The sequence below is a fragment of the Cydia amplana genome, chromosome 7 (assembly GCF_948474715.1).
Source record: "Cydia amplana chromosome 7, ilCydAmpl1.1, whole genome shotgun sequence".
Taxonomy (NCBI): Eukaryota; Metazoa; Arthropoda; class Insecta; order Lepidoptera; family Tortricidae; genus Cydia; species Cydia amplana.
In genome coordinates this window covers 3,769,597-3,788,694 of record NC_086075.1, presented here as the reverse complement: position 1 = coordinate 3,788,694, position 19,098 = coordinate 3,769,597, and the positions used below count along the sequence as shown (strand labels likewise).

Below are 19,098 nucleotides of genomic sequence, written 5' to 3'. Positions count from 1 at the left end.
ATGTGACTTTAAAATCACAACAACTAATCCCAGTTATAGAGGTTCGTTTTTTCTCACTAACAGAGGTAATTCAGTGCTAAAGTGTCTAGACCGCACCATGAGTCCCAGCTATAGAGGTTTCTCACTTATCCAGGTCCCACTTAACCAGGTTTCACTGTAAATGGCAAATGCAATAATTATGCCGTAACTTATTAACTACTTAATACTTAAACATGGAACCTTGTAATAATATCTCGCAAAATATACATATACCTACTACAATACTACAACTACCACGAGTGCGACCAATGATTGCAATACCTACTACAATCGATAGGTACTAAATTGATGCACCGTAACGGATAAATTACCTGTACATTGCAGTTTATTTTAGTAACTAATAAGTATAATTGCAAAACAAACAAATAGGAACTATCAAGACATAAAGTTAAAACCTTCTCAGAAAATAAATTAACAAGCCCGCAATTAAAACAAACGATACGCAAATAAAAAACCTACTTTACGACCAATAAAATGATAGTCGCTAATACGGGCGACTGACCACCCTCAGATAATCGCCGCTAATATCTTAGATTGTATGCCTAATCGGCGCGTGTGGGGGGCGTATAAAGACGAGCGTTGACCCATTTCAAATCTCATACATCAAGTACGCGCGGACATGAACAGTATCGAACTGATTTGAAACTCGAATACTTTCTCGGCGGGATTCTGAATTTAAAATTTGATCTGTGCTAAAATGGATTAAGGTGGTGTGTGTGAAGTGTGTTTTTGACTGTAGTGACAGTTTAGATCTACATAATGAAGGTAAGGACCGTTACGTTTGAGTTTATTCCTATAGTTTGTCAAAGGACTCTCTCATTTTAAACACAGACAGAGAAAATCATACTATCTTTGTCTTACACTAGTACTAGCACCTAAAAGAAAAGAATGAGTATAGTTTTCCTGGTTGTTACTGACTGACAAATTGGTTTGACCAACTATATACTCCGTGGTTATGGGTGCGGGAATGTTTTTTTTTCACTTACGGTTAGTCAAAAAATGGGTAAAACTGATACAGAAGCTATTGTAACATATTTGAGCACATTTCAAGCTTATTAACTACCTATCTCGGTAATTCATAGTGTGGGAACTATTTCACAGTTAACAAATTTGTTTATATTTAAATACACGAAATCATTCTCGCACATTAAACCTCGGGGTCGCTCGGGGTAAGTTTATTGCATATTAGATTAGTTAGTGGCTGGCTGCACACATTACCCACATAAAGTTTTTAGGGTTCCGTAGCCAAATGGCAAAAAACGGAACCCTTATAGATTAGTCATGTCTGTCTGTCTGTCTGTCTGTCTGTCTGTCTGTCCGTCTGTCCGTGTATGTCACAGTCACTTTTTTCCGAAACTATAAGAACTATACTGTTGAAACTTGGTAAGTAGATGTATTCTGTGAACCGCATTAAGATTTTCACACAAAAATAGAAAAAAAAACAATAAATTTTTGGGGTTCCCTATACTTAGAACTGAAACTCAAAATTTTTTTTTCATCAAACCTATACGTGTGGGGTATCTATGGATAGGTCTTCAAAAATGATATTGAGGTTTCTAATATCATTTTTTTCTAAACTGAATAGTTTGCGCGAGAGACACTTCCAAAGTGGTAAAATGTGTGTCCCCCCCCCCTGTAACTTCTAAAATAACAGAATGAAAAAACTAAAAAAAATATATGATGTACATTACCGTGTAAACTTCCACCGAAAATTGGTTTGAACGAGATCTAGTAAGTAGTTTTTTTTTAATACGTCATAAATCGCCTAAATACGGAACCCTTCATGGGCGAGTCCGACTCGCACTTGGCCGCTGGGGACTTTGTTTTATAAGGTGTAAAAATACGCATCTGCGTTTATGCGATAGAAAGTGAAATGGCAAAGATGGACGACCTTTTAATTAACAAGTTTGCCAATCCATTGCCTCTTTAGACATCAGTACCATATAGGGCTTTCATTCAGTGGAAAGTTCGAATGCTAGATGGCAACTTTTTTGCAGTAGGGTACATCGTTAAAGATGTAATCTTTCGCAACTTTGTATAATTTTAAACCACACCTACCTATGCTCCATGTTGTTGCCAGTTATCAAACTAAACCATGCTGTTTGACAACTGGCAACTGGCTATGGTTCTTCTTCTTCCTCGCGTTGTCCCGGCATTTTTGCCACGGCTCATGGGAGCCTGGGGTCCGCTTGGCAACTAATCCCAGGAATTGGCACTGCATAATATTGTCACACTGTTATCTCACAAACAGGCATTTACAAATGTAATATACATACTTACGAAGAAAAAATTACCAAGGCCTCCAGTCTTAGAGCTGAAATCGAACTAGCGTCCTCTGCGATCGCGGCAGGTGCTTAAGCCCCTCGGTCATCCGGGTCACAACCCACCCGGCATAGGGTACTGTGTAATTTTTCGAGTAATATCGTCATATATAGTATAAAACAAAGTCGCTTCCCGCTGTCTGTCTGTCCCTATGTATGCTTAGATTTAAAACTACGGAACGAATTTTGATGCGGTTTTTCTAAATAGTTAGAGTGATTGAAGATGAAGGTTTATGTATAATTTGTTAACCCGTGCGAAGCCGGGGCGGGTCGCTAGTTTTCCTATACAATAATGTGATTATTCCGTGAAAATCTGAACACTATAAATTTGTTAAAAAAAGACGAGTCTGACTCACAGCGCACTTGTCTGGTTTTTCCATTCTAAACGCTACTCTCAAATCTCTCAATCACTTAATGCCGCTATTAGATGACCTACTGAACTGCTGCTTATTTTTACTAGCGCGATTATGTGGTTTGCTCTCAATTTAATCTGCGGTCACAAAAATAATCTTTTAGCGATTAAAGAATCAAACTTTTTAGACAATTCAGCGAATTTCACTTTTGAAACGTCATTTCCTTTCATATTTTGGAGAATTATCGCAAGCTAGCTAAAAGAAAAGACTGATTATGACATTAATGTTTATTTATTATCCTTCGTATAGGTACCTATGACATTTATTTCGGTTTATAGTTTAAATAAATAGTAGGTAGTGTACTTGAAATAACCGCCCACAATCTCTCTGCTTTGCCTTAAGGTTGACTGGTAGAGAATGCTTTTGGCATTAAGTCCGCCTTTTGTACGATAAGTTTTTCTTTTGTGCAATAAAGTTTAAATAAATAAATAAATAAATAAATAACACAACATAATAGTGAATTTCAAGATGTAATGTCACGACCAATTAAAAAATGTCGATAAGGTATAGGTCCAGCTGTTGATAAACATAAACGCTGCTTTCCGAAGTCAAGACCGATGAACGGCCTTGCCAAAACCGGTTGCATTCTGTATGCTAATTACAATTTCACTACTATCTTATACCAGGACTATATTTTATCAATGAATTTCAAACAGCCTATTCCTTTCATTAACGCTACTCCAATTTAGACTCTTAGCTCATAAATTATTAAGGTTCACTTTCGAATGGTATTGAAAATAGAAATGAGACGTTTTGAAAAGTCGGTCCTTACAGGTGACGAGCTTAACTGCTAAAACAACGCCCTTTAGATCTCTACTTAAAGACTAGACTTTGAGGATACTGTAATAAAGTTTATTTTCAAATGGGTGTAATGATAGACATGAGATGTTTTTAAAATTTAGACGTTTTGAAATGACTGAGCGTAACTACGATAAAATAACGTAAGATAATCCGACATCTAGAAAGGTCTAGTTAGTTAGTAGTTAGTTGTATAATTTTACTGACTACAGATAACTGGTAGTATACTGCTGAATGGCTGAATAGTTTCACTATAATTATTTTTAATTAAGTATGAATAATTTACATGAACATTATTACTTTTTATTGTGGTCTTATCTGTAAGAAATATTTGTTCTACGAGAGTTTAAGGCCAGTATTAAAATTTATATTGACGCTTAATTTTGTAAAGACGTCTAACTACTTACAGGCAATAATCTAAAGGCCTGTGCATACCGAATACGTGTGCGTAAGAGTCAAAAGATATAGTGAGTCAAGACGGCTCACTATATCTGTATACTAGTCTAGTATTTAATAACACTTTAGGTACACTACAGTTTTAATGGGAGCTACATAATATAACATGAAGTAGGTACACATATACATACAGTATTAAGATACCTCATATCTTAATACTGTATATATATCACCGTAAAATTATAAACACTCATCAGATTATAATCTCGCTAGTTAAAATATAAACTGACGGTAGGGAGATTATAAACTAACCTAACCTAACCTACGTTAGATTATAAACTAACGGGTTTATAATGCATGTACTTAGTTTAGTTTGTATTTTTATGTCACAACTAACGGGTTCACAATCTTACGGTGTCACATATAACAAATAAAATACTTAAAATAATTTGAGAGTGCAATATTCACTTTGCTAAATATTGGTATACCTAGTCCTAAGTATTTTTATTTTTATGTAAATAAATGAAAAAAAAAAAATCTCAAGTCAAATAGGACCCTGTCCAAGCAACCATCAAAAGCTGAGAAATGCACTCTGTTTACGTTGCATGTGAAATCTGGATCGACCGGTCCGATGGGACGAGTCTATCCACTGCGTTGGCAAACCACGGCTCTTTACTGATCTAAAAGTGCAGTCGATACAAAGTTGATTGCGATATCAAATTTCAAATCAAATTCAAAATTATTTATTTTATGTGATTTACACACATAGCTATATACAACAATAAACATACAAGAATTACACATAAACACAACATATATACATTAGAATTGATAGATAAAAGTAATACAGTGGTAGCCAAACTCTCAATTTTTGCTACCACTGTATCACACTTGTAAGGGAATGTAGTCCCTCACAGTGGAGCATTACGGGACAGTCTGGTTTCTCCGATATCATTCTCAAGATGGTGTTGGGACTGTCCCTCACCCTGTCCTGTCCCTGTGATGATGTGCGCGGCTTCGATTGACTGCCAAGATGTGTATGTATGATCTGCGTTTAAACTTTCAAGATTTTCATACATTTTTGTTTACCTTAACAAGACTTAAACGCGTACTTATATTTCAACTTTAACATTAGCTTTAACGTTTTGAAGGCAGTATTATTCCCGTGTCTAAAGTTTGAAGTAACATCTTAAAGTAGTCATTTTGTCAACCAGAAACAAAAGTAAGCGAGTTCAAGAACTGTAATTGTATCTATAAATTATTCCAACATACTTATATAAAATAAGAAAAAAAAAACAATGCAGCAAGAAGGCTTTAAAAAAATCTCGATACGTTTTCTTCCAAATCTCAACATCAAATTAGTAAGGTTTTCAATCGTGACGGTAAAAAAAAACGCACACTTTATAGTCTTTATACAGTCTGTAGGTAATTTCGATTCGAATTCATATTCAAAGGTACCTATTAGTTTAAATTGGGCCTAACAAATTAAATTCCAAAATGTTTTACTTTTCCTTTTATTGTTCCTTATAAAATAATTCAGCACACAATGTATATCATTGTACCAACACTAAAACCTACATCTCGTTTCAAGTTACGGTTATATTAAAAATACAGCTTCTATGGAAATTCAACTTTCAACTATGCTAGTCGCCGAAGAAACAAATGATGTAAGTATTATACTTTACTATAGTGTCCTCTATCTGTCAAAACGATATACTATACCTACCAACTGACCAATGCATGCAATTATGTATTGCAGCTATTACCGGCGCATCACAATGCACCTGTTATCATCCGAAGCGATAAACGGCACATTACACGTTAACGGTGTCCGCACTCTACTTATCTGGGGGCCTAGCCAACATGCCAATCGTTTGCGCCGTAGCGAACGAAACGCAATGGTAGAGATACATTATCGTTTCGTGCGCTACGACGCTAACGATTGGCACCTTGGCTAGGCCATTGGACTGCTCATAAACAACGCTTGCCAGGCCCTGTAAATAGTAACTACTAGCCGTCCATCCCTTTCTGAGCATCCATCATATTATAGACCGCCGCCTTCCTGCCGCTCCTAATGTGTTGCCGCCCTAGGCCCGGGCCTCAGGCTCAGGGAAAATCTGCCACTGTATTCAGTGCCGAAAACCCGAATATCGGGTATTTTATGATTTCGTTCACCTTTATATAAATAATTTTTTGTGGCCTGGCGCGGACGACGTTTGGCTGGGTGCCTATGAATGTGTCAAACACTGTATAAATTTAAAGCCTTTACGGTTTCTCCAATTGTTGTGTGTGTGCAAAAAATTTTGGTTCCCCTATTTTAGGGCAAAATCCGTGGTGGGACAGAATAGTCAAACTATCGTTAAATTATATATTAGAATAGAGAGCGTTTATTTGTGCCAAAATAAAGATGAAAACAACACTTAACACAACTTAGCATATAAGCCACGAAATGGTCCCGACTCAACATGGTGCTAGAAGTAGGTGACTAGAAGGTCAAATTATGCTGGACTTAGATACAGAATCAAGTAAAAATGTTCTATGAACGCTAACTGCGGATCGCCATCGATATGCAAGTATGAGTACTTAGTAATCAGGCAAGCCTAGTAATGGAACTCAACATTATAACCGGATATTAGAACCTGCAATTTACTGAGGGTAATAATTTTACATTAGTTAGGGTATGTAATAGGGTATTTCTTGTCGCTATACCTACTCATTTTCATTTACTTTGACAATTAGTGCATGTGGATTTATGTGCACTAGCTAGCCTTCATATGTAACCTGACTGCATAATGTCAGTTTAAAACTTTTCGGCCCCATTGCATAAACCGCTCTAAAGTAAACTTTGAAGTTCGAATGTGCATCTACAAATTTGTCTTATGCCATCGTTAGACTAGTCAACGACCCCCCTAAATAATGAGCGCTATGAATTCACGCATCGCATGCCTCACGCCTACGATTATATACAAGAAAATGTGATTAGCCGACGAGCTAAAATTGAACGTTATTAAGTTGCATTCTGATTATTAAGTACATTGCTGGATTAATTTGATGTTCATTAGGAGGAACACAACGTTACATGGATAACTTAAAATTGTATAGACTCTTAAAGTAGCAACAACAACAAAAGCTGCATACATTATTGTTCTCTTGTCATTTTAGGTGCCAAATACATGTAGATGATAATTACTAATCGTATGCAACGACAAAACATATAAGTAGGTATACGATATACATATACATATTAAGTAGGCATTTTTGACTTTGTAAAACGGCCGATATGACTGACACTTACGACTGAAAGTTATACCTTCTCCCATGAATAAATAAATAAAATATACCCTGCCCGCAACATTGAATCTCTTCCCATTCAGTCCCATCATCCCATTCCCATTCTCCTACTAGGCGCGTTTGGGTACAATTAGTTATGTACCTACCGACATTTGAAAAACCCTTCCCTTTTTAATTAACTTGGTAAAAGCACGCATAATGCACGGTCAAGGTACCTATCGTAAAAACAAACAACTAAAGTAAAACTTATCTATCAAAAATATTACCGTTTCTCTCGCCTATTTAATTGTTAAAGATCATCTCTTGAACGCATTTGGATTAAACCTTATCGTATAAGTAATAAGAGTCAAAGTAATCACTTTGATGAGTTAACTATAGCGGCAAATATTAAATTAGAAACGCGCATAGTAATCGCGCTCGGTTTCGCCCGCACCCACCCGTAACGGCGTGTTTCATTGGACACTTACGCTTCGCGTCGTACGAGGTTTTTCTTCACGTCAATATTTCAGAAGTTTTTTACCGACAACAGACAAAAAGTTCTTGCGAAAAAAGTTAATTTGGCGAATAACTTTTGACTGACTTAAAATGCGTTTGTCTTCTCATAAACAAGACATGTAACGAGTAATGGGTACTGGTATTATGAAATTATTTGAGTGTCCCTCTGCTGCCCATGTAGGTAGTTAAAATGGCGGATGCTGAGTGCTTTACAAGGTACACGAGTAGGCAGACGGTAGACGTTCCTCAATATGTTTCCTTGCGTCTTTATCGAAAAATGTATGTTTCTACTTACCTCTGTTGCAAGTGTTGCAATCCACCTCGGTCGTCTCTACATTCGTAATATGGTCTTTCGGCACATCATATTCATTAAAGCATTAGATTTATACAAGAAAATAAAATAAACAGCGGGTACCTAATGTAATCATCATCCTCCTCGCGTTGTCCCGGCATTTTGCCACGGCTCATGGGAGCCTGGGGTCCGTTATTTCAATGAATCCCAAGAATTAGCATAGGCACTGGTTTTTGCGAAAGCGACTGCCATCTGACTTTCCAATCCAGAGGGTAAACTAGGACTTATTGGGATAAGGGTACTTAATGTAATATTGGGTAATACATATTACAAAATATATTATTTTTCAATCAACGCTGCGGGCGGGGTATAAGTATATATTTATATGGAGAAGTGATAACTGTCAGTGATAGGTGTCAGCCATATGGACCGCGTTTTTCGAAGTCAAGTATTCTGTCGATGACTGACCCCTAGTAAATGTTATAGTGGTACGAGTACTCAACCAGGGGCGTTCCTAACTGCGCGCACTAAACTACTGTCATTATTAAAGTAGCACTGATAATGAGTAGCTAATAATCATCAACTCTCTCTGGCACGTACACTGTACACTGACCGGCTCTTCCTACCGCTGGTTTAGTTTACTTTATGTTTTAATTTAAGTTTGCCAAAGTCAAAATATACTTTACGTCACCGCTACGCCAGGAGAAAATCTCACTTCCTGGCCAAGGCAAGACGTAAAACTTTAGACAAACCACGGGCGGTAATTCGTAAAGCCCCAGATCGCATATTTATGGCAATCAATCACAAACACCTGCGATCTGGAGCATTCACGAATTCACCTCCCTAGGTATGTAATGTACTATTATTCATGTAGGCCTAGCAACAAGCACTTATGAATAGTAGGTATTACATATAATTATGGACCACGTCGCGTCGTAAACCATCGGCAGCGCAGCGGCGTCCGGTCGAAAAATTGCCGGCCGCGGCGGCGAAATCGGGATTATAAATGAAAAGTACGCCATTTAGTAAGTGGAGCCACCAATATGTCCAACCATAGTACCTACAGTTGCCATCAAATATACCTATCGGAGCGGCCAAGGTGCTCTCAAACACCTCTCAAATATCTTAACACTCCTCGATGAGTGCGTGTTTAGATATTTTTGAGCGCCTCGGCCGCTACGATATATCTGAAGGCGACTGTAAGTACCTCCTGGAGAACGTGTTTGTGATCGTATCGTTCAACTATAATTTTCAGCTAATTTCAAAATTAGCAAAAACATAACGTACTGAGCTCCGCTGGGGACAAAATACCGTAATAAATTTTCGAGTGTTCAGCCGACAAAGTAGGTTACTTATCAACACTGTATCTTATAATTTTGAGCTATATCAAACCTAGGGTAAAGCCCTACTTTGTTTTACCTACGCATTAAGCTGCAGTACAAAATACGGTCATTATCAAGTGGCGAGCAATAATCGTCTCGATACCGAGAACTGTTTTCACGCACCTTTCCCTGCTTGACTTTTACGGAATGTCGCTAGGCGTGTTGCCTTGGGATTAATTAATACGAGTACTGCAGCTATTTTGATAGATTGTAAATAAATACTTACTCTTATTAGTTACGTGAATGCAGAGAAAATAGTCTCCACGGGTAACAAGACGCATAGCACGTAACGCTTATAGTATTTTTCACATATTTAGCTTGAGTACGGTGACCGTTTTCATGTTTGAATTTTAAGTTTATAAGTTGAGTCAATTTTGTTTCCTGTACGGATATGATGGTCGTTCTTGTCTACGTGACAGCGTGATAAAACGGTGTCCGTCACTTTCTTTCCCACGGTGTTAAACAGTGACAGTTATTTTATCACGTGGATAAAGATGGATAAAGCTATCCATAATAGGCTGGCTGATAAATTCGTACTTACTTAAATCAATCAGGCGATACAATACAATATATGCATACCTCACACAGTTTACATTACATATAGGTGTGTAGAGAAACATAAACAAAGACAATAGGATAGATGTAACAACAGACGGTCTTATCGCTTAAGAGCGACCTTTTCCACACAACCTTTGGGTAGTACTGATACTCCAAGAGTGCAAGTCGGTACCTAGTGATAGATGCATCCCTATAGGTTTAACTATTTCTTAAATCCTCTTTAACTTGTTCCAGATCCAACTAGTCTACCTCACGCTATGGTCGCTATCTCAGGCCGCCTACATCAGCCGTATGACGGCCAACCGCATGCGGGTGCCGACGGCCTTCCGTCCCGGAGTCACACTTCACCGGCAATGGACCCATCCACGGATAGTCCAGGCCGCGTCGCATAGGACGCCTTATGTTATATACAGGAACCCACCCCACAGGTACTGTCATATCTGATGAAAGATGTCCACTGAAGGAACATCTCACCATCATCCAAGAGTTTCTTCTAAATCCTCAGTCCACCATCGGTCTCGGAGTCTCTCATCATTACCAGCACAAGTCTTGATTCCACCTCCAGCTAGGCTCCAGGCTAGCTATGGTACATATGACGCCTGAGCCTTAAGTATGTTACCATTAAAGAATCCACCGCACAGGTACTGTAAGACCAGTATATTGACTGCTAACTCTATGCTGTAAAAACCTTTCGTCACGGAGGCACACTTCTATAACTCCAGGTTTCATATAGGACGCCTTAAATACAGGAACTCACAACCTCACCACACGCAGCGACTGTCATATCTAATGAGATGAGTCTTCTAGGTATCCACTATTGAAAAGGGTTCAACATTTACCCAAACATCAGTGTTAACATCAGTTACCTCCTTACGATCAGGTCTCCTCACGATGATTCCACTTGATAACTATGTACTACTACAGATAAGATGTGATCATCCAGTTTCAGTATAAAGGATTTCAGTAACGTTTTCCTTAGAAAATTAAACCCCCTTAACCGCGAATGTTTGTCGCACATTTATTGAGACTGGATCTTGGTAGTCAAAGAGTTAAGCCTCGATTTTAGATCCTCCTATTTTTTAATTAAAATAACTAAAACAATATCAGCACTCTGAGCAAATTCAGCCGCTAATCCCTAAACCAAACAGGCCAATTTCCCGCAGATACGCCATGAAGCACTACGGGCCGAACCCCAACAACAACCGCAACGTGTTCATCAACAGCGGCCCTTGGAAGACGACGGCGAGACTGCCGACGATCACCAGCGCGACGCCGGAGTACGAGTTCGTGAAGGCTGCGTCCGCGCCGACGGCGTTGAGAGTTAACGGTGATAAAGGTTCACTTTATAGGCACTGCACTTATCTTGAGGCTTTGGATTTAGGAGAATTTTGTTTACGGGAGTTGAGTTAGATCTTAAGTACCTACAATAATTACCTTACTTTTGTAACCGTGTCATATGTAAGGATTGTATTTACATCAGTCCATTTCATTTGATAGTTGAAAAATGTGGCTTTCCACGAGAACAGGGGGCTAACCGCGGAAACCGAAAATCGCAAATTGCGGGGATCTTTCTCTTTTACTCTCATTAAAACTTAATAAGAGTGACAGAGAAAAATGCCCACGATTGACGAACTTCGATTTTCACGGTTATAGCCCAATGTTTCATTTGCAAATGTGTATTTCCTTTCCACCAGAAAAATGGGTCTTATGCACATGGAGCATTAGGACTCTTTTCTGATGGAAAGGTACCTACTTATACACATGAAGCATGTAGGTAAGTATGGGTTAAAGCCACAAATGGGTTAAGAGTTACATAAATTATTGCCAAGAGTAAAATCTATCGTTCATTTTACTACTCATGCAAAATGGTATGCTCACAGTTTCACAGTGCTAAGTACTGACCTTACACGCAGCTAATTTCTTTTTTTTTTTCACACATATTCTTACTTTCAGATAACGAGCTCGGGCTTAGAAGATTATCTTTTCGTGCACAAATGCACAATACTTGTTTTTATTTATCGCTTGTGGAAATGTCGGAATATCGCTTTGAAATACGTATTTTGAGATAATTATCAATTAAATTTACTCGCACAACCCTCCCTAGTACCTACTTAGTAACTACATTTAATATAATGTACCACAAAATTGTCATAACTAGGTACTACTCTGTGCATGCATGTCTTCCACTATGGACGTTTGGTGATGGACATCACTACACTACTGAAGTGCCGCTGGAAACTTTTCAAAATTGCAAAAAATTCACTTACCTAATACTTTTTATTCCCAAATGAGTCTTCGTTTTCTGTAAAAAAATTCTGAAATTCCCGAGATTTTCCACTTTTTGGAAACTTACCAATTATACATAACAGATCAACAGAACAATTTGCCTATCTTTCATTCAAACAGTTCCACATTTGCCTAGTTACTTTTCATTCACGACCAAGCGACTCGACATTTCCATGGGCGAAAGCAAGCGTGTTCAGTCAGTGTTGACCCACAGGTGCCATCCACACGATCCCAGCGCCCAACCTGAGTCTCTCGGAGAAGCCGATCGTCGTCATCGATGCGACGGAGCATGGAGTGAAGGTGACTACAGAAGCTGTAAGTACCTTAATGTACCTACCCATTTTGTTGCCGGTCCCATATTGGGATACCCTCCTCCAATTGAGGGGGGATTTAAATCTTCTCGGGGCAGAGGTGTAGGGTTTTGGTGCCGGTGTAACTTTATTTGACGTTCATAAGCGCATTGTAATATGCCTACTTGAATAAACTACCTTTTACCTAAAATTACCTTAGAGCTCTTAAAATTTTCCTATAAGGGGTCATCCATTAATTACATCACACGTTTAGGGGGAGGGAGGGGGTCAAGAAAATGTGACATATTGTGACATGGGGGAGGGGGGAGACACAAACTTTGTGACGTCACTTTAACTTCATCAGTAACCGAAAATTTATTTAAATTATTTTATTCGCTGTACATTTAAATAACAAGTTTTTAAAACGATAATCGTTTTTATTCGTTTAATTTTCTTTCCTAAGCAGTTTTGGGTTATAAAATTACTAATACATATTTATATCGTCAAAAATATTTTGATAAAATATTAATAATACTTAGGTACTTAATTCGATTTGGCGATTTCGTAGAAAAAATGTGACGTCACACTAGGGGGGAGGGATTTGCCTAATGTGACCAAGTGTGACAAGGAGGGGGGAGGGGTCAAAAAACCTAGAAATTCGTGTGACGTAATTAATGGATGACCCCTAAGTACTTATTTCAATTTTATCGGCCTTTACTTTTTCCAGCCAAAACCAACATACGAAGTAACAGAGAAATACATAGAGCCGTCAATCCACGTAGCTAAGATCGAATCGCCTATAGGATTTTCTAAAGCCACGGTAAGTAAATACCCCCAATATTGATGTTAAAATTGTTAGGGAAGGGCAATCTAACAAGTATTTCAAAAATTCACAATCGCGATCAATTTTTTAAATCCAATTTGAATAAATGAACAATAAATATGTACCTGGGTCGTTCTACCGTTTCGTGCCGATTTGCCACTTTTTTTGGGATTTTTTTTATTTTGAAGTTACAGTGTAGAGTTTGATATTGTGAATGTGTATACGTATTGTGTATATTATTTTAAGAAAGGCACCTATATACTAGTTATACTTTTGGAAAACAAATAAGGAATGTAATGAAGGCACAGATGGAAATGAAAAAGCAAGGGAAGGTAATGAAACACGAATAGAAGGAAATGAAATTAGATTAAATATAAATTAACTTTATTGCTTAAAATCAAAGTGATAATATTTTAAACGATGGAACCATAAATATCTTGGCTTTTTAAATGTATATCTACCCTGTTGACCTGTTTAATATAATAACCTACTTTTTAACAATACTTTTTACGATGTTTCAGTATTCGTTTTCGGTCTCATTATTTGTCAGAACTAGAAACATATAATAATGAGATTTGTAATGTAAAAAACTGCTTACATAAATGAAATTAAAAAAGCTTAAATTATCTACAAATTTTTATAAAAAACAATCGTTATTTATGATAAAATATATTATTCGGGAAAGAACTGAGGTATAATTTTAAAGTATCCAGTATCGATGTAGGTAATGTGACTTAGCCGTCTTTGTAAAGGGCAGATGTTGTTTTTTTAAATAATGAAGTGGGCCAGAATATTATATTTCGGACACGACCACGATAAGCCGTTTCAAAGGGAACGGCGGGCCGAGGTAAAGCTGCAGGACAGCAGAGCTGGAGACGAACAAATAGTTGTGTATTAAAAAGCAAACTAGCGGACCGCAAACACGATGTTGAGCTCTAAACCCATTGGAGGTCGAAGAGCGTACTCTACGAAACACAAAACCCTGTGTAAATAGAGGCCAAAGGCCGAGTACGCCCCAATAATCAAAATACTTATTATAAATAACAAACTCCATAGGGTTGTAGACTCAACAAGTCGCACTTTCGAGGAAAAATGCAAAGGTCAAGCCGCAGGAGGGTCCGAGATCACATTGGTTAAATTTCAAGCTCTCTTAGTTCTCAAGTTAGGTCTTCTATGGAAGCGCAACGTGATCAAACGGACTGGGCCTTCAGCGTTTATGCGGACCTCGGCCTTTGGCCTCACTTAGCAAAGTTCGGCTCTCTTGCAGATTGATATTTGGCCTTGCACGGAAATGTGCCCCTATCTGAAGCTCCCCCGGGCCTTCGGCCTTGCTTTTTAATACATTCGGCTATTGGTTCTTGTTTGAGGTCAGCTTCATTGAAGCTCAGTCTTTGACCTCGCACGATTGTGCCCGCTGCTAATAGTTAAAAGAAATTTTTAACACCTATTGCGGAGCCCGGCTTTCGGCATCGGTTGCATTTGGGCATTGAAACAATTTAAGGTCTACTCTCCTGCGAAAGCTCGGCTTTCAGCCTCGCAGGAAAGCGCGCCACAATCGGACGCTCCGAGCTGCTTGCTCTTTCTTTGCAGAACCCGCAGAAAGGGGTGGGAATGGGACGCTCCTCTCCAGTTCTAGATGGTGTTGGACCATTGTTTCATGAACTTTCTAGATTTTTCTAAAGCTTGGCCTTTAGACGGTTACAAAGTTACAAGAAATTTCCCTGATACGGCCATCCTGTATTTTTAACTTAGGTAGCACAAAAAGAGGCTCCCGGGAGCAGATCTTTGTGAGACCCTCCTCATAAATATCTGGCGTCGGAGGACTCGCTCTTGAGCTTTATTCAAGAGCTATCAAAAGTTTTCAGTATTTTAATTAGCATATTTTTTTCATTAATAGGCGTTAGATAAGTTTCAATCGGGTCATCTGTCCAAAATGTTCCGCATTTATAAAATGTTGGAAATATGATGTATCTATCCCATATATTTACAATATTTGCCATGACAAAAAAAAACCTACTTACGCGCCTATCTGCTTATTTATAGGTATGCAATATCCACAACCAACAGGATTCCCATGACATAGTGTCGGGTATAGATAAGAACCTATACCCTGAAACTCTGTCAAACGGTCTAACGAAGTCGAAAGAATTGGACATATATACGTTTCAAAACATGGGAGTTATGATTTAAGAGCGTATGTGTGTATATAACTCTTGGGCTGTGGGCTCAAAACATAAAAAGGTATCACATCTGTCATACAAAATTATTGTTCATTTCCTTCCAAACTGGTTCATTTCCTTCACCCGACAATATTGGAAGAAATGGAGAGGGATGAATTGGAGTGGAATGAACTTTCGACGGTTTTTTTAAATTTCTTTATAGTCTTTAAGGCTAGAATGTCATCAAGTAAAAGTAATGAAGATATACCAAAATGCCAACAGATTATTAACAAGGTGATTTTTTTGCAATATATATAGCACCAAATTACTTAATGGATAAAAATGAGTAGTAACCGTGACAAAGTGCCTTTCCGGTGAGGAGAACCTAAATTACTCGTAAATCAAGAGCGCGAAACCTCCTTCGTTGACGTATTGCGGTAGACTAAGGTAGTAAAAACACGTAGCAATCACAGTTATTCGTGAATAAAGGCGCGTTTAGATTTGGCATGAGTGGCAATTTTTTAGAGTGAAAATGAAGTCTTTCGCGTGACAAAATTAAAAAGTGCGTTCTCTCTATGATAATTTAACTTTAAAAATACGTACCATGTACCATTATAATACTGATTATGTGCTTATTTATAAACAATAATGGAAAGTAGGGTTTATCTGCAAATAATAGTGTTTTTTAATTTTCGAACCCAATGGTACGCCATTTTAGGTGCGAGGGAAATGAATTTTTCGCATGTTTTTAATTTTTATTTAATAGATCATTAGGTTTAGCTAAATTCCAAAACTGGCGCATTTTTCGTACCACATAAACATACCTTTTAAAAATAACCACAAGTAAAAAAATATAATTTTAACGCTTCATGTGGGCTCGGACACGAAATCGGCACGAAACGGTAGAACGACCCACCTATGTTTTGTTCCAGTCCCTAACGGGCCCTGAAATACAAACCCTGGTCCGAAACGGCGCCGCTCTGCAGCTGACGTCAGAATACGGGCTGCCGGCGATCGCAATGTCTCATCATCAGGCGCAACTTATGCCCCAACAGTTCACTATACAACAGGTAATTTTCGTATAAATCAGCCCCTGAAATACAAACCCTGGTCTGAAACGGCGCCGCCGTAAAACTGACGTTATGATGTACGGTCTTCCGGCGATCGTTATGCCTGCATACTTATATACTTACGTACCTAACAAATAATAAATGGTTTAAAATTTACTGTTAGGTACGTAACGCCTGGCCAGTAGAGCATAAGACAATAAAATAACTTAGTAAAAAATATAGATCAATTTCCATAACTGTGCCAATTTGTAGGGTTTCAGTGCCATGCCAACACACCAGGATCTAGTCCAATCCGGCGCTGAAGGCATCATAATACCGCCGAACGCATTATATCAACCTGACCCCGGATATCTGCAAAAACTACAGAACCAGCTGTTGCAGAGGTACCCCGCCGTCGAATTCATACCGTACGCTGCTGACATCCCCACGGAAGCACAGATCCAAAGTCAAGCATCACAAATACAGCCCCAAGTGATTCTACTCCAAAACGAAATTACAAAGCAGGCACCAGCACCATTCGTCGCAAGAGAACAACAAAATGATAAGAACGTCGTACAGAGGGAAACTCAAGAAAAAACCGTAGTAACATTAGTCCCACAAAAACTTATTATAACCACTCAAAATGTAACTGATAAACCAGTTGAAACGACCACCCCATACCAAACTACACAAACTCCGCAAAATATAACCGTTCAAGTGGTAACTGAATCCCAACCTTCATCAACGGTTCAATACATAGTAGAAAGTACTACTGAAGAACATAAGACGACTACTCCACTGTATTACGCCCAAGTTGGTCAAAGCGTTGGAAGCGCAATAGCAAGTGGGTTTTTCTCAGCAATCAATGACGTAAGAGCGGCTGCTGCTTTAGCTCAAGTAAGTGAGACACCCCAAGAATCATCCAGCACTGAAGCAGAAAATATAACCACGACATCGACATCAACAACCACAACTACAACAAGCACTACAATGAATCCAGAATTCCAGCCATACTTTGTACACAAGACGGAAGATCAGAAGAACGAAACGAGTGGAGAATTAATATCTGTATTAGGAATTCCTTTTGCGAAGCCAGAGCCAGTCAAACCAGTACCTAAGCCTGATGAAACAGTGAAAGTAGCTTACACTATATACAGAGCTGGTGATAAAGATCAGAAGGTAGCAAAAGACGGAAGCGTATATGCTGGACAGATAGTGGAAGCGAGTATAAGTGAGGACCAAGATTTTAACAAGGAGAAGAATAGTATTTTGTCTAGAAGGGCACCTGTAAGGCTGATAGCTGTTCCAGCTGAGAATCCAAGCACGACCACAACTTCAACGACAACGCTGGTACCGCAGAAAGTAACAGTGGTCAAAGCTAAGATCCCACCAAAAAGCAAGTTGACGTTCGATGACAAAACAGGCGAACCAGTACTGAGAATATATGCCAGTTACGTGGATACTCCTCAGCAGGTAAGTTTATTAGAGTGGAGTTAGATCAGACGTTATAAAACTAGGTATGAAATTTGCTTATTTGGAAAATCAGAAGGATGTAGATAAATTGTCTTGTAAATTCACGCTTGTTCTGTTACCGTTTTTTGTCCTCTGGTAAGCATACCTAGTTACAATCTACTAATAAAGCGTTTCGACATTGCAAAAGACTGTTTTCAAAACGGATAAAGTCACAGCGGCAAGTGAGTTGCCGGCCTTAAGTATGTTTCCTTAAAATATTAGTGTTTCGTAGGTACCTATTAGGTACCTCTTGAAAAAAAAAACAGTAAAACAATTGCGCAAACAAGATCAAAGTAGGTCCCAGCCAATGACGCGTTACACCATATTCATACATATTTTTCCTCAATTTCAGAGAGAAGTGGTGGTATCTAAGCTAGCAAACATGAAACAAAAAGATGTAACTCGAAAGACAGACAGCGTCGACAACTGGAAAGCAGCAACCATAAAATCAGTCGACAAAACACAAGGACCCAATATGAACCAAGTAACTCAGTTTGGACTCAAACTGAGGTCTAGAAGCGACGATTACATACCACTGTTCGATGACTACGAAGATTAGTACAACTGATATAAGTATTTATTCCACAAGACTGTCTCCTTAGTATTACATTAACTGTAAATAAGCGGTCCCTCAGAACGAGTCGCCTCGCGAGAAAAATGCCGCGCGTAGCAGCTAGGTCTGTGTAGACGTGCCTCGGCCGCGTTGCCTCGAGCGAGGCACGTCTCCGCCGACCGAGCTGCTTCGCGCGGCAATTTCCTCTCGAGGCGACTCGGTTTGTGTGGACCCGCCTAATTAAAGTATACGATATGCAATAATTTGATGTAACATTAATCACTGCATTTAGAAAACTAGTACTTAACCATCATCTGTATTGTTTTCTCGATAAAGGACTACATGCCATCAGCCAGAATAGTAACAGAACATAATAAATAGTTTGGTAAAATATAGTTAACCTTTTGAACGCCAAGAACACCTAAAGGTGTCGTTAAGCGC

At 38.6% G+C, this 19,098-nt stretch overlaps 1 protein-coding gene across 3 annotated transcripts; it reads left to right on the top strand.

Annotated features, from left to right (window-relative positions):
* The first annotated feature begins 497 nt into the window (after positions 1 to 497).
* Positions 498 to 18,707, top strand: LOC134649352 (uncharacterized). 3 transcript variants are annotated; one of them, XM_063504067.1, is made up of 8 exons: positions 498 to 804; positions 10,220 to 10,413; positions 11,149 to 11,321; positions 12,486 to 12,586; positions 13,289 to 13,381; positions 16,476 to 16,613; positions 16,866 to 18,065; positions 18,457 to 18,707. In XM_063504067.1, exons 1-8 carry the CDS (start codon positions 799 to 801, stop codon positions 18,661 to 18,663), a joined length of 2,112 nt encoding a protein of 703 aa, XP_063360137.1. In that variant the 5' UTR covers positions 498 to 798; the 3' UTR covers positions 18,664 to 18,707. The 3 variants fall into 3 exon arrangements, with proteins under 3 accessions (XP_063360137.1, XP_063360136.1, XP_063360135.1); XM_063504066.1 differs by having other exon boundaries at positions 11,134 to 11,312; XM_063504065.1 differs by having other exon boundaries at positions 11,134 to 11,321.
* Positions 18,708 to 19,098: the final 391 nt, after the last annotated feature.

What these genes read in the sequence shown, in the direction of transcription:
- LOC134649352 (XM_063504065.1), top strand. An exon ending in TACAGGAACCCACCCCACAG is followed by an intron (nt 10,414 to 11,133) that starts GTACTGTCATAT and finishes TAAACCAAACAG; the next exon opens with GCCAATTTCCCGCAGATACG. An exon ending in AACAGTTCACTATACAACAG is followed by an intron (nt 16,614 to 16,865) that starts GTAATTTTCGTA and finishes GCCAATTTGTAG; the next exon opens with GGTTTCAGTGCCATGCCAAC.